The sequence below is a fragment of the Psammomys obesus genome, unplaced genomic scaffold (genome assembly GCF_907164565.1).
Source record: "Psammomys obesus unplaced genomic scaffold, mPsaObe1.curated_primary_1811, whole genome shotgun sequence".
NCBI lineage: Eukaryota > Metazoa > Chordata > Mammalia > Rodentia > Muridae > Psammomys > Psammomys obesus.
Genome location: NW_026585644.1, coordinates 51,936,020 through 51,951,154, shown reverse-complemented (window position 1 = coordinate 51,951,154; position 15,135 = coordinate 51,936,020). Strand labels below are relative to the sequence as shown.

Sequence of the window (15,135 nt, the reverse complement as noted above, 5' to 3'; positions counted from 1 at the left end):
TGCCATAAAGAGTGAATAAAATGTAATTAATATAAAAAACTAAAAATCTAATAAAAAAAAAAAACGCAGAAAAAAAAAAGCCCAGAGTCAAACAGTACAGAAGGCCGCCATGCTGAAGGCAAGTGTGACTTCCGACACTATGATGCACTTCCGTTCTGTGTGTCCGTGTGCATTCAAATGGAGACTTCACTTCCAACGAGTATTCCAATGTGGATTCCAACATGCCGTGTGGGTTCCGGCCAAAAACCTTGACTCGGGACCCAGATAACTCCACAAAAGCTGGGATTTTAAAACAGCATCATCTGAGACAGGGGAGTGAGTACCAGATCCAAAATAACCTGGAGAACTCTTACTTCTTTCTGTGCTCCCCAAACCTACCAACAGTTAGATCAGTACCCAAAAAGAATGAATATCGCACTCTCTCTTGCAGCTTAATTTTACACTGATTTTGTTTACATTTTTAAAAGATAAGGGGTTGAGGGCATTCAGGCAGGACGTCGGTGACTTTTCTAATCACTACGTGTGACACCTTCTAGTACTGTCAAAACCAATGCAATTATGCTTTGTAATAATAGAGGTAACGAAGAAAAACAAAGTAAATGTAAGGTTCTATATTTGTAACTGCATTTGAACTATAATTTTATTTAATTCCATGTAGTGAACAAAAAAGTCAATCCACTCTATGTTGGGCTAAATATAAAATAAATGTGGGTTACACATACAACATGCTAGTCCCACATAGGTTCACAGAGCTGATGTGCCGAGCTCCTGCTGCTTACCACTCAGCCTCACCAATGGCTTTTGCAAACACATAGTCTTTCCCTCCAAAGCACATGACGCCATCTTTTAAGAAGAATTTCCATTTGTTCTTGCTGCGGTGAATCTGGAGAGAGAAAGATACTCTAAGTCCACACGCTAGAGGATTATATATATTCTTTAAAGTGGCAAATTAGATTATGCTGACCTTAAATAGAAGAACCTCTCAAGAGAGATTATTTACTCTTTGGCAAACATTTGAGTTCCCTTAAGCCAAATACTAGTTTCAGTGCTGGAGATACACCAGTCATCCATACACAATGGGAACCATCTCTCTATTCCACAGTATCCCTAGCCACACAGTCCCAAGGCTGTGGACTGCTCAAGTCCCTTATAGAAATGGCTTTATGTATTTCATACCTATGCACTTCCTCCTGGAAGATTTACATAATCTCTAGGCTATTTGTAACAGATAACGCAATACAAATGCTTTTAAGTAACAGTAACACTGAACTGTTGAGGAAATAGTGACCAAAAATAAGTCTGCACATGTTCATGAAACATGTAATTCTTTTCAAATGTCTTTAATCCATGTGGTTGGATCCATAGAGGAAACTGGGACTGACCGTAGACTTTAATGTATTATGAATGTAAAAAATTCCTGCTTTGAAGAGCTTATATTTTAATGGAAAGGGAGACAAAAACCTGATAATTGCCATTTTCTATCTATATAAAATGTTTTAAGGACTAAGTTGAGTTTGTTGAAGAGTTTGTTTTTATAACAACTAAAACATTATCCTCTGTTTTCTTTATGTATATCAAATCATGATTTAAAAACAGCAAAGATGTTAATATCTACCTCATACACACTAGGATGTCAAGAATCTAATCATCAGTAGTAGCAAGGACGTGGGTGTCCCATGTGCTGGTAAGAATGTCCCCTGTACATACAGCTCCCCTTTATTTCTCCTCTGTATCAGGCATCAGGTGTATGCTCCGTCTGCCTTCTGTCTCTACCCCCATGGTACTAATCATCAACCCTGTTTCAAAGGCCCCCACTGCCCATGAGGGGCTCATGAAGAATCCAAGAGCAAATGGTTTCTTGTGCTTCCTTGACACTTTTAGGCCTCGCCGTGTGCCATGTGTCTTCCGGTTGGATTCGTGTGACACCAGCACTTGCTCGTACTGTCGCAGCATTTGCCCCACTCTACTCACACCTGACTTGCTTGCCATCTTAGCATGTGCAATTTCTTTTTCTATGAGAAAAACTGTGTTTGAATAAGACTGTCTCCTCAAGACAAGACTATCATTTAGGGGCTGCGGGTGTGGCTTGGTGAGAGCTCAGGGCAAAGCCTACTGGGGGCTGGGCGAGGCTAGCAGCTTAGAGCACTTACACAGCATGTGCTACATCCTAGGTTCAGTCCCCAGAACCACGCTGGGGGGGAGGGGCGGTCACTTTCAAGTGTCCCTATTCCACACAGTACACAGTGGGAGATCCAATACACCCCCTCAAAACAGAACTGGGCTGTAGGAATGCTCAGTGGTTAACTTGGTTGCTACACACACATAAGGACCTGGTTTTGAGACCCAGATCCACAGTAAAAGAAGCTGGGCACAGTGGTGCAGACTGGTCATCCCAGTGCCAGGGAAGCAAGCATGGGCAGATCACTGGGACTTGGTGGACAGCCAGCCCATTTGGTTAGCTTCAAGCCAATGAAAAGCCCTTCGCTAAAGCAAGGTAAAGAGTGCCTCAGGAACTACATCAGTGGCTAGCCTCTGTCCATGCACACCCACACATATGTACATACACACATGCACCCATACACACATGTACCCACACACATACACAGGTGCACACACACGCACATAATACACACCTACACATATGTGCACCCACACCCACAAGTACCCACACACGTGCTCGCCCACACACACGTGCTCATCCCACACACACATGCACACAGACACACAGAAATATTTCACAAAATTAAACAGCTGCTCCATGAGTCACTTGACCGTGAACTGGAACTCACTATCATATTTTGCACTGTTTTATGTACCTTCCAGTCTAAGTTCAATTAATAAACCCAAAGTCCAAGAAGTGAACTCGGTACCTTATCATACTGACAGACAATTATATTATCTGTGTCAAACAGGTCTGGCACATCCTGCTCACTGACATCATCTCCAGAATTTAGAGGATCCTAAAGATGAAAGATGATCACATTAACGGATTTCATGATGCTTCAAATTTTTTTTAAGGATAGAAAGACATAGATGAAAAAGGGACCTGAAGAGACAGAATAGTACTTCTGCTTTCAGTCAAGTAATCTAGCTTTGCATTCCAGACTGACCACTTCATAATTACATGCTTGACCTCAAGCAAATTACCCAAACTCCCTGTATCTCAGTTTTCTCATCTATTAAATGACAAGTTCAATGAGACCCACAGGATACTGGGACTGTTAAAGATGGTAACTCAGAAGAGACATTGCCATAAGCAGAGAGTTCAAGGCAGCCACAGTGAGAGGCCACAGCCCTCACAAACTTACCACATTTACTCAGACTTCATCACATTTATTAGAAAAGGGACAGACTCTTGTCTCCCAAGCCCCCTACTATATCTGCTTAAAAGCAACAGACATAAATCCAGTTCCTAACCACTTAATACCAGTTTAAATCACAGTTTAAATCTGAAGTGTTATGGTCCTGCACACAAATAACTCTGATTTTAAAAGACTAAAGACACAGTTAATCTGAATTAGAATTATAGTTTGTTGTGTAGTACATGGAAGCACGAATTCTGTTAGATAATAAGCCGAGACTCAGCTCAGGAGGGCACCTCACCTCCTCCATGGTGTCTACTTGATGATCTTCATTGTCACTGCTACTTGCAGTTGAATCTTCATTTGATACACTGTCTGCTTCTTCCTCAAGCAACTTGAGGTCGCCTGCTTCAATGATCCCCGGGAATTCATTCTCATCCACATCTCTTACACTTCCCACTTCTTCAGTAGAAGAGTTATCACCAGTTCCATCTATTTGAATTATTTCATTAATATCATCATCAGTTACCTGAATATTCAGGTCTATCTCAGAAGTAGAATTCTGCAAAATGAAGAGGCACAATCAAGTTCTTCAAGTCAAATGAGGCATTAAAACATTGAATCTCAATCACAAATGACTGGCAAATACCACACAAGAGACCATTTAAACTTATCTCTGCCTTCTAAGATCAGCCTCTCAATCTGGAATTCTGGGATATCTTTAGCATTTCTAACAAGTAAATACATAAACAAACTACCACACACCGGCACCAAATGATATCACTGCTTTCACAAAATATTTGCTAGCTTTTATATACACACTTGGATATAACTGAGCCTTAACTATTACACTTGATTACAATGGCAAATGAATGACATAGAGAGACAATTACATGCTCAAGAAATGAATGCAAATTCCAAAGGACTACATGGGTCAAAGGAGCCAATACAGAACAGCTATATTATTTCACTTAACCTGAGATGCCTATTGTAGAAATGTTCATAGAGACAAAAGTAAAACAAATACTACCAAGGCATGGGAGGAGGAGATGGATGAAGGAAGGGAGTATTGTCTTAGTTATGGTTTTTATTGTTATGAAGAGACACCTTAACTACGGCAACTCTGATAAAAGAAAATGATGCAGGATATTTAATCCCATTGTGAACCCCGAGATTGTGAACTATAAACACCTGTTTCTAATTGTGGTATGGCTCAGACTTTGATTCTAGAGTTTCCTGTTTACTGTAAACAAGTACTTGTGGTGTGACTCAGCCCTAGCACACACCTTTCATCCAAGAGCTAAATAAAGTCAACCATAGGTCAAGAGGTGGAGCAAGGAACCAGGTGACAGAGATTGAACATTAAGTAAACAGAAAAGAGGGCCACTGAGGAGGAGGGTATTTAAGACAGCGTGGAGAAAGAGAAAGGGTTTATTTCTTCTGGGACCTGAGCTGAGTAGGAAGGGATTTTTCCTTCTGGGACGTTGTCTAAGTAGAATGGTCAGCTATGTGCTTTCTCTGCCTCTCTGAGCTAGCATCTAGATCCCAAGTATTTATTGGTAAAATCATTCATGTGAGATTTTGTTTTGAAACAACAAGAAAACATTTCATTGGAACCAGATTAGAGTTCAGTGGTGTAGTCCATTTTCATCATGGTGAGAAGCATGGTGGAGGCACACAAGCAGACATGGTGCTGCAGACCTAGCAAAGAGATCTACATCCAGATTAGCAGTCACCAAAAACCAATTGAGTCACCAGGCATGGCTTGAGCATCTGAGACTTCAAAGTCACTCCCAGTGACACAATTCCTCCAACAAGGCCACACCTACTGCAGCAAGGCCACATTTCCTAATAGTGCAACTCCCTAGTGGCTTGTGGGGCCATTTTCATTCAAACCACTACACATATCATTTAATGTTTAAATAAGGCACCAGTCTTCATTTAAGATTAAAAAAAAGAAAAAAAAAAAACTTCTAGAAATAGATAGTGATAATAGAAGTAAATTTTATTACTAGCTGAATAGATAACTATAACTTTTATCATTTTCTCTCTCAAATAGAGCTTACAAGAATATGATAAATATTTTGTGTTTTCTAATTTAAATCTAATTGCAACATACTGAGATAAAACGCTATGGCTTACAAGACCACAAAGGCTGCAAAGAGTGAGACAGAATTAAAGTCCAAGTTTGATTATAGAAGGGTCACCTCAAGCACAAAATATGCCTTCCCATTAGTCTGACACAGTAGACTAGAGCTCCTCCAAAAGCCCAAGTGTGTCATAGGCAGGGAGGAGTTCTCCAAACCTTCAAGCTTTATAGCAAGAAGAGGTACTTTATGTAACCAAAACTACCACAGACTTTACAGTTGAATTCTCATCTTTTTGCAAAATGAGCCCCTGAAGAAACTAATCAAAGTGTATACATTTAAAAGGGAATATGCATTATGGGCATGGTTGAAAGGTATTTTTAAACCTGGATTAGTATTAGGGAAACTAAACTACAGATTAATGTATTCAGCCACAGTCTTCAGATGTATAACATGTTCATAAGAGACTTAGGCCCAACATGAGCAGAGTTGCAAAATGATAAGTGATTTTTAAAACTCCTCTCTTTTGTGAAGATGACTAACATAAATGCTGGTTTTTTCTCATTAAAATTATTTTATGTGGATTTAATAACTTATTTTAATGAGTGAAAATAATTTTTAAATTAATAGAAGTCCAGATCTGGTGCTGCATGCCTCCAGCCTCAGCACTTTGGGGTCTAAGGCACAGAACGTCTTGGGAGCTCAAGGCCACAGTCTCAAAAATGAAAACTTGGTTGGCTGGAGAGATGGCTCAGCAGTTAAGAGCTCTGTCTGCTCTTCCAGAGGTCCTGAGTTCAATCCCCAGCAACCACATGGTGGCTCACAACCATCTATAATAAGATCTGGTGACCTCTGGCATCTACATGTTCATGCAGATAGAGCATTCATATACATAAAATAAAAATAAATAAAATTTAATAAATAAATTTAATAAATAAATAAAATTAAAAAGATGAAAACTTGGGAATGAGCTGCAGGTTGCATAAGGCAGCACTTGGACATGCTGGCTGTATAGGAATCTGGTGGACAGGTGGAAAAAGATGATCTAACCAGGGCTACTTCAGCTATCAGACTAAATGCACAAGTACAGAGCAAGGCACAGAAAAGATGGTTATCAGACCTCAAAGAGACTTCACACCTCAGCCTGGGAAACTGTTGCAATCTTTAAGGTCACTGAACCTAGGAAGCCTTCCAAAGGGGCCCAAGAAGCTTTATTATGGTTTGAACAAATACAGTTTCTCCATACTCCTGTGTTTGTAATGTACAAACAATACAATTATACACTTTAATGCATCAATTTAAGATACTACTTTAACATAGGAAATAGCTTATTTTTTAGTGGATGACTGTGCTTCTGAGATACATATAAATATTCTTTACAATGAATCCTCACAAAGTACAATTTAAAAATAATCTTACATAGAAGATTTAATATTAGTAAACACACACATAATTAGTTCACATACAATTAACTTTTACAACATTGGAAACAAACTTCCTTCACACACATATTGAAGGTTCATCATTTATGCAGAAGTAAATGGTTATGGTGTGACTGAAATATAAATAAGTCTAAATTATAGAAACAAGATAAGAAAACAATATGTACTCATATACAAGAGAAATACCACTGTCACTTATGCTATAAATACTAAAAAGAATGTCTCTGCCACACTGTCAAAGAGAAGAAACTAAACTACCACATCACAGCTTTGCTTGATACCATTAAAGAAATTTATCCTGAAGTCCAGGACACTGAAGGATAAACAGTCTTTGGATGTATGGAAAACACAAATACATCTCTCTGTGAGAAGAATGTAGATACTGTGTTCCCAACAAGATCTCTAACCATCAATAAAAAAAAAAAAGCAAGAAAAGACAACTATATAAGCAGGAAGCCAAGCAGGAGAATCATACTATGATTTATGTTAAGCAAGCTGGTGAAAAACGTGGGCAACATGAACATGGTTGTACATGGAAATTCCCTCAGACATATGGAAAATACAAGGCAAACAGACATTCTAAAACTAAAAAAACATCAAAGTAAAAATTCCCTCTGAAGGAGCCATCAGTACATGCAATATAGACAAAGGAAGAATCAAAAGCATGCAGAAAAGAAAAAAACACAGAAACAACCAACAAATAGTTTAATAACTATCCCAGATATAAAACACACCCATACAAAGCCGTAGGCTAGACCAAGTTAGCAAGACCCGATAGCATCCTGTCTATAAGAAACTACTTTAAATATAACCAGATCAGTTAAAAGTATTGATGACTGGTGAGATGGCTAGTGGCCTGCTGCCCAGCATTGTAGAGAAACTTTAATCCAGTAACATGGCTGCTCTGACAAGGGATCATGTCTAAAGACCTTCTAGGTCTAAGTGGTCTGGCTTAAAATGTAGATACAGCCTTGATTACAGTATGTGACTGTAATACCGATAAACCCTTAGCACACATCTTTAATCCCAAACAATGAAAGTAAGTTTAGTTTATAAGAAGGAAGCAGCCATGTTTGTTTGAAAGTGATATCTAAGTGAGGGCAGACAAAGTGACTGGATGTTCAGAGCAAGATTTGACAGAGTGAGTCAGAGATAAGATACACCCACCTGTCGCGAGAACAGCACAGGAAACAGCGGCTACTTAAGAGCAACATGGCGAGTTTAGAGTAGTAGGAGTAGTATGTGGCAGTTTTACTGGACAGTTTTACAGAGACAGGATACAGAGAGAATGGCCCAGAAAATGAGAAGGAGCCATAAGATTAAAACGTATTGCCAGAGTTAGTTTTAGGACAAACAGAGCAATTGAGTCAGAAGCTGAAAGAGAAGCTAGGTTGAATCAGTCAGCTTGGAGAGATGTTTTGGCCAAAACATCTGAGTTGAACCAGCCAGCGAGAGTTCAAAAAGAGCTAGCAAGGGTGAGTTTATTCAACACCAAGTCTCAGAGGCTAAAACATTCTAGGCCTGGGTTAGCAGATGAAGGCTGAAAGCCTTTAACGTCCAGGTTAGCAGAGGATTAGGTTGTACATAGCCTAGGCCTAGGGATAGTAAGAACGGAGGAACAAATGCTCTGGACTCAGCCCAAGCTATGTACTTATACAGCTTGGGCACAGCTCTCGTTCACATCCTATCATCTGAGGAAATAAAAATGTTTACAAAGCCTGACAAAGTGAGATTGATTCTGGGACCTACATAGGAGAAGGAGGAAACCTACCCCTGCAAGCTGTCCTCTGACCCCACACATACACCGTAACACATACCCACTAACGTCACAGACAGACATCTAAATCAGGAGAGACAACATGTGCCATGCAAACACTGGTCAAACTAAAACTAAAATGAGGACATGTGTCTGGGAACATGGAATACTACAATGACATATAAGAATACTATCCAATAATAAAAGGGTCCATTGGAGAAGAGAACAACAATCCTAAGATTTCATGCATCTATCAATACTATTAATATTGCTTCAAAATTATGTAAATCGAAAACAGGGCTGGAAATATAGCTCAACAGTAGCATCTACGTTTATTATGCACTAAGGCCCTGGGCTCTGTCCCTACAAAGGAAAAACAAAAATAACTGAAGGAAGTAAATGAAACAGATAACTTCGCAGATATTAAACAGATATAAACAGATATTTCTCTCAGGAAACAACAGAAACATTTACAGTAAGTACTCAGTAACAATACGGAAGACCCGCCCAGTGTACATGCTCTATGTGACCTAGTTGACATGTATGGGATGGTCTATCCACAAACAGCCAAACAGCTTTTTATCAAGTCACATGAGGCTGGAGACGTGGCTCAGCACTGCTTTCCAGCCTGTCTCAGGTGACGGCTACCTGTGATAGCACCCCAGAGGGATCTCACACCTCTGCACACACATGCACACGCACCCACACACAAACGTGATTATAAGTAATAAAACAGACGCTCTTTTTTAAAAGTGCCCATGAAATGTACATAAAGATAGCCTACATTCTGGCTCAAAATAACCCTTTTCAAATATAGAATGTAAAATATATTCTCTGACGATAGAAAACTGAAACTAGACATTATAATGGAAAAAGTTCTAGATACTTAAAAATTAATTAAGATAATTAAGAATCTCCATAAGTAAAACAATAAACTGCAAAAATTATAAAACAATAATGAATGCAAATGAAAAAATCAAAACTTACCTACCTGAAACAGTACCTAGAAGAAAACATACAGCATTCAATAATTCAAAAAGCATTAAATCAGTGGCCCCATAATTCCACTTAAGAAACTAAAGCAAAAAGCCAAATTAAACCCAAAGCAAAATGAAGAAAACAATTAAAAAAGTGAAGCAAAACTGATAACATAAGAAATAAAAATAAAATCAAGAACACTATCCACTCATCTGAAGAAAAATGGTAAAATTGAAAATATTGAGAAAATGAAAGAATACAAAACTTTGGATTGCTAAAAGGATAAAAATGATGTCATCATTGGTCCTAAAAACATTTAAAGGATTAAAAAAAATACTATCAGCATCTTCACAATAAAATTTACAAGTAGATAATGTGGATGAATTCCTATAACAACAACAAATAAAACTATCAAAGTTTCCAAAAGAAACATCAAATGACCTAAGAGAGAGATTAAAGAAAAGTAACCTATAGTTTAATCTGCCCCACAAAGGAAAAGTCTGGAACCAGGACGTAACATTCTTTTTTCAGAAAACAAATAATGTACAGATATTTTATATTTTATATCATAAAACTACTACTACCTTAAAAATCCATTGCAAGGAAGAAAAAAAAAACTGAGAGACACCAACATTTTTCACGAAAACAAGGCCACATGCCTCAGTGAAATTTAGCAAACAGAATTCAGGATTTTAAAAAGACCAGGGTAAAGTCTAGGGAGTCCACTGGAAAAGAGGTGGTTAGGATAAATGGACCTAGAGGTAACAAGAGCTCCACAAGAAGATCATCAGAGCCAATCAACCATGGTCCAGAGGAGCCTATGGAGTCTGAAGGACCAACCAAGGACAATGCATGGTCTGGACCTAGGTCCTCTACTTATAAGTAGCTGATAGGCATCTTAGGCTTCATGTGGGCCACTAGTTAGGGGAGTGGAGGATGCCTCTGACACAGACTGTCTTACTTGCTTTTTTATCACTTCCCCCTGATGGGATTGCCCTACCAGCTGGCAGGGGAGGAAGCCAAACTCAGTCCTCCTATGAATAAATGAGCTAGGGTGTCTGGGTAGGAGGGGCTCCCCTATTCTGATGAATAGAAAAAGGGAGATGAGGGAGGGAGGGTGGGACAGGGAGGAGAGGAGTGGCCTATGACCAAGATGTAAATTGAATTAATTAATTTTAAAAAAGAAAGAAAGGAAGGAAGGAAGGAAGGAAGGAAGGAAGGAAGGAAGGAAGGAAGAAAGAAAGAAAGAAAGAAAGAAAGAAAGAAAGAAAGAAAGAGAAAGATCATATAATGTAGCTGAAGAAGGTTCATCTAGTAGATGGCTTTGAAAAGGAACACTGGAGATTGGCGGGGCAAGATGGCAGCGCCAGGATGACTCTCATTCTGAGGAGCAGCACAGCAGGATTGGCACAGTGACCAGCAATCAGAACTCGCGGCCATAAAACACAAGTGATTGTGTTTCACAGGTGAGAGGATACCCCATAGTGGGGGATTCAATCAGCTTTAACTCACCCGGCTAAACCGCGGAAGAGATCCCGGTTCCGCCAGGCACTTGGTCGCCAGCCCAGAGCTACACGCCAGCGCGATCTGGTCACGGTCCCAGACTGAACTGTGGGCCCACAACAACATAGACTGTATTTCCCAGTCGAGAGATAACCCCACGGAGCAGGAAAAAATTGGGACCGACCTCAGGATACCCAGACATCCCCTGGAAAAGACTCGGGTTCCAAGGGCACCCCAAGAGCCAGCCCAGACCCAGAGCCGGGACACAGGCGCCTGCAAGGAGCCCTGCCTGCGCGCCTGATTCGCCGCCTCAGACAGAACTGTGGGCACCAGGGCACCAGGGCACCAGACTGCGTGTCTCTGGCAGGAGGAAACCCCCAGCGGAGGGGGTCAGCAGCACTAACGCTTAGGACACCCAGCACCAAAACACTTCCTAGACTCACGCAGACTCTAGTGCAGGCAGGAGCGCTGTGCTCTGCCGCCATTATTGAGTTCCCCTAGGGTACTGGGACACACAGCTGCATCCTCAGACCTACAAAAGCCAGAGAGCCATTACAGCAGCCCTCAGGTACTGTGCCAGGGATCGGCCAGTTATCCCTAGCTAGACTGTCAAAACTGTGAGAATCCCTGGTCCTTCAAGAGGGCTGCACCCACAGCGTCTGGACTAGAGCAGTGCCTGCAGCCGCCATCCCAGACAGAGACACACAGCTTCTGGTCCAGAGTGAGGCACCCAGCCTCCAGACCAGAGCAGTGCCCTCAGGCGCCAACTTAACCTAGGTGCACATTCTCCAGGTCCAGAGCGGAGCAATCAGCCTCTGGCCCAGAGACTTGCTGAGTGCACCTCCCACTTTCCCGGACAGAACTGTGCGCCCCAGGATAACAGACTGAGTTTCCCTGTTGGGAGAAAACCCCACAGCTAGGGAATCAGCAGTTTCTTCAAGAACTGTAGATGGAAATTTAGTGAGCAGCAGCACACTAAATTTATAACAAGAAACCCAGCAGTGGGGCAGCTGTCTTGAGAAATTCTATGGGTAAGAGGAGATCCCCCCCTGCCTAACATAGACCACAGCTACTACTCAGGGCTATAAACCTGAGGTGAGCAGTGGCAACTCCTGAGAAACACTGGCCATACAGTGACCATAACCAAAAAGCAGAGGACTCCTTCAGGAAAAATCATCTTCCGGGAAAGGGGATACTCCCTACCTCAGGACTCCAGGAAGCACAGAAACTAACAGCCAACACCTAAATCAGCCCAATGGGTAGAGGTCAGCGTAAAAGCTCAACCAACAAAAGACAGCAATATGGCATCGCCAGAACCCAGCCATCAAGGGGCGAACAGCCCTGAACAATGCAGCATAATAAAAAATCAAGAAGATGACCTTACATCTATGTTGATGAAGAGGATAATAGAGGAAACAAATAAAATATGTAAAGAATTAGAGGAAGATAAAACCAAACAGATCATGGCTTTCCGTAAAGAAATGGAGGAAGATAAAGACAAGCAGATTAGGGCCATCCGTGAAGAAATACGGAAAGATGCAGCCAAACAGCTTGTGGCCTTCAGAGAAGAAATAATTAAATCACTGAAAGAAATAAAAGAGAGTTGAAGGAACTAAAAGAAAAAGAGGAAAATACAAGCAGACAGGTGAAGGAAGTAAACAAAACAACTCAAGACCTGAAGATAGAACTAGAAAAATTAAAGAAAACACAAATGGAGGAAATAATGGAGAGGAAGAATTTAGGGAAGAAAACAGGAACTACAGAGGTAAGCATAACCAACAGAATAAAAGAAATGGAAGAAAGAATCTCAGGTGTAGAAGATACAATGGAAGAAATCAATGTTTCTGTCAAAGAAAATGTTAAATCCAAAAAATTCCTGACACAGATCGTCCAAGAAATCCAAGACAATATGAAAAGACAAAACCTAAGAATAATAGGAATAGAGGAAAAAGAAGACTCCCTTCTCCAAGGCCCAGAAAATATTTTCAACAAAATCATTGAAGAAAATTTCCCCAAGTTAGAGGAGAAGCCAATAAGGATACATGAGGCCTACAGAACACCCAACAAATTTGACCAGAAAAGAAAATCTTCCCGCCACATAATAATCAAAACAGTAAGTATACAGAACAAAGAAAAAATACTAAAAGCTGCAAGGGAAAAAGGCCAAGTAACATACAACGGCAAACCCATTAGAATTACACCTGACTTTTCAACAGAAACTATGAAAGCCAGAAGGGCCTGGACAGATATCATGCAGACCCTAAGAGAACACAGATGTCAACCCAGGCTACTATACCCTGCAAAATTCTCAGTCCTCATAGACGGAGAAAACAAGATATTCAATGACAAAAACAAATTTCAACAATACCTACACACAAATCCAGCATTACAGAAGACACTGGAAGGGAAAATACAACCCAAGAAAATTAGCTTCTGTCAAGAAAACACAGGAAATAATTAACCTTAATTATTTAAGCAATAATTAAAGCAACCAAGCACATAACCTTATGAACACAGCCAACATCAAAATCAAAGGATCTAACAGCCATTGGTCATTAATCTCTCTCAACATCAATGGACTCAACTCTCCAGTAGAAAGACACAGATTAACAGAATGGATACGTAAACAAAACCCAGCAATCTGTTGCATACAAGAAACACACCTAAGACACAAAGATAGACATTACCTGAGGGTAAAAGGTTGGAAGATGACTTTCCAAGCAAATGGACCCAAGAAACAAGCAGGAGTAGCCATTCTAATATCTGATAAAATAGACTTTCAACCAAAATTAATAAAAAGAGATGAGGAAGGACACTTCATACTCATCAAGGGAAAATTCCACCAGGAAGACATCACAATCCTGAACATCTATGCCCCAAATACAAGAGCACCCACATTTGTAAAAGAAACATTGATAAAATTTAAACCACATATACATCCCCACACATTAATAGTGGGAGACTTCAACACCCCACTCTCAACAAAGGACAGGTCAACAAAACAGAAATTAAACAAAGAAACAATATCTCTGACAGAGGTCATGAATCAAATGGACCTCACAGACATTTACAGAACTTTACACCCAAACACAAAAGAATTTACCTTCTTCTCAGCACCTCATGGAACCTTCTCCAAAATAGACCATATAGTTGGTCACAAAGCAAGCCTCAACAGATACAAGAAGACTGAAATAATCCCTTCTATCCTATCTGATCACCATGGAATAAAGCTGGACTTCAACAACAACAGAAATAGCAAAAAGCCTACACACACATGGAAACTGAACAACTTGTTACTAAATGACAGCTGGGTCAGGGAAGAAATAAAGAAAGAAATTAAAGCCTTTCTAGAACTCAATGACAATGAAGACACAACATACCCAAACTTGTGGGACACAATGAAAGCAGTGCTAAGAGGAAAGTTCATAGCACTAAGTGCCTTCAAGAAGAAATTCGAGACAGCTCATTCAAGCAACTTAATGGCCCACTTAAAAACCCTAGAAAAAGAAGAGGCAGACACACCAAAAAGGAGTAGATGGCTGGAAATAATCAAACTCAGGGCTGAAATCAATCAATTAGAAACAAATAAAACAATTCAAAGAATCAATGAAACCAAGAGCTGGTTCTTTGAGAAAATCAACAAGATCGACAAACCCTTAGCCAAGCTAACTAAAAGGCAGAGAGACACCACCCAAATCAACAAAATCAGAAATGAAAAGGGGGACATAACTACAGACACTGAGGAAATCCAAACAATCATTAGGACTTACTTCAAAAGTCTATACTCAACAAACTTTGAAAATCTAAATGAAATGGACAATTTTCTTGATCAGTTTGACTTACCAAAGCTGAATCAGGACCAGGTAAATCAATTAAATAGTCCTATATCCCCCAAAGAAATAGAAGCAGTCATCAAAAGTCTCCCATCCAAAAAAAGCCCAGGACCAGATGGCTTCAGCGCAGAATTCTACCAGACCTTCAAAGAAGAGCTAACTCCAATTCTCTTCAAAATACTCCACAAAATAGAAACAGAAGGAACATTACCAAACTCATTCTATGAAGCCACA

The 15,135-nt window shown here is 40.1% G+C and overlaps 1 protein-coding gene across 2 annotated transcripts in view; it reads right to left on the bottom strand.

Annotated features, from left to right (window-relative positions):
• Positions 1 to 775: 775 nt before the first annotated feature.
• The window catches only part of Gtf2a1l (general transcription factor IIA subunit 1 like), a 56,155-nt gene continuing 41,795 nt past the window's right edge, over positions 776 to 15,135 (bottom strand). For both annotated transcript variants that reach the window (XM_055619610.1, XM_055619620.1), the window contains 3 exons: positions 3,604 to 3,864; positions 2,871 to 2,960; positions 776 to 883 (listed from right to left, as the gene is read on the bottom strand). In XM_055619610.1, coding sequence (XP_055475585.1) covers positions 776 to 883; positions 2,871 to 2,960; positions 3,604 to 3,864 — 459 coding nt within the window. The remainder of the gene's footprint in view (positions 884 to 2,870; positions 2,961 to 3,603; positions 3,865 to 15,135) is intronic.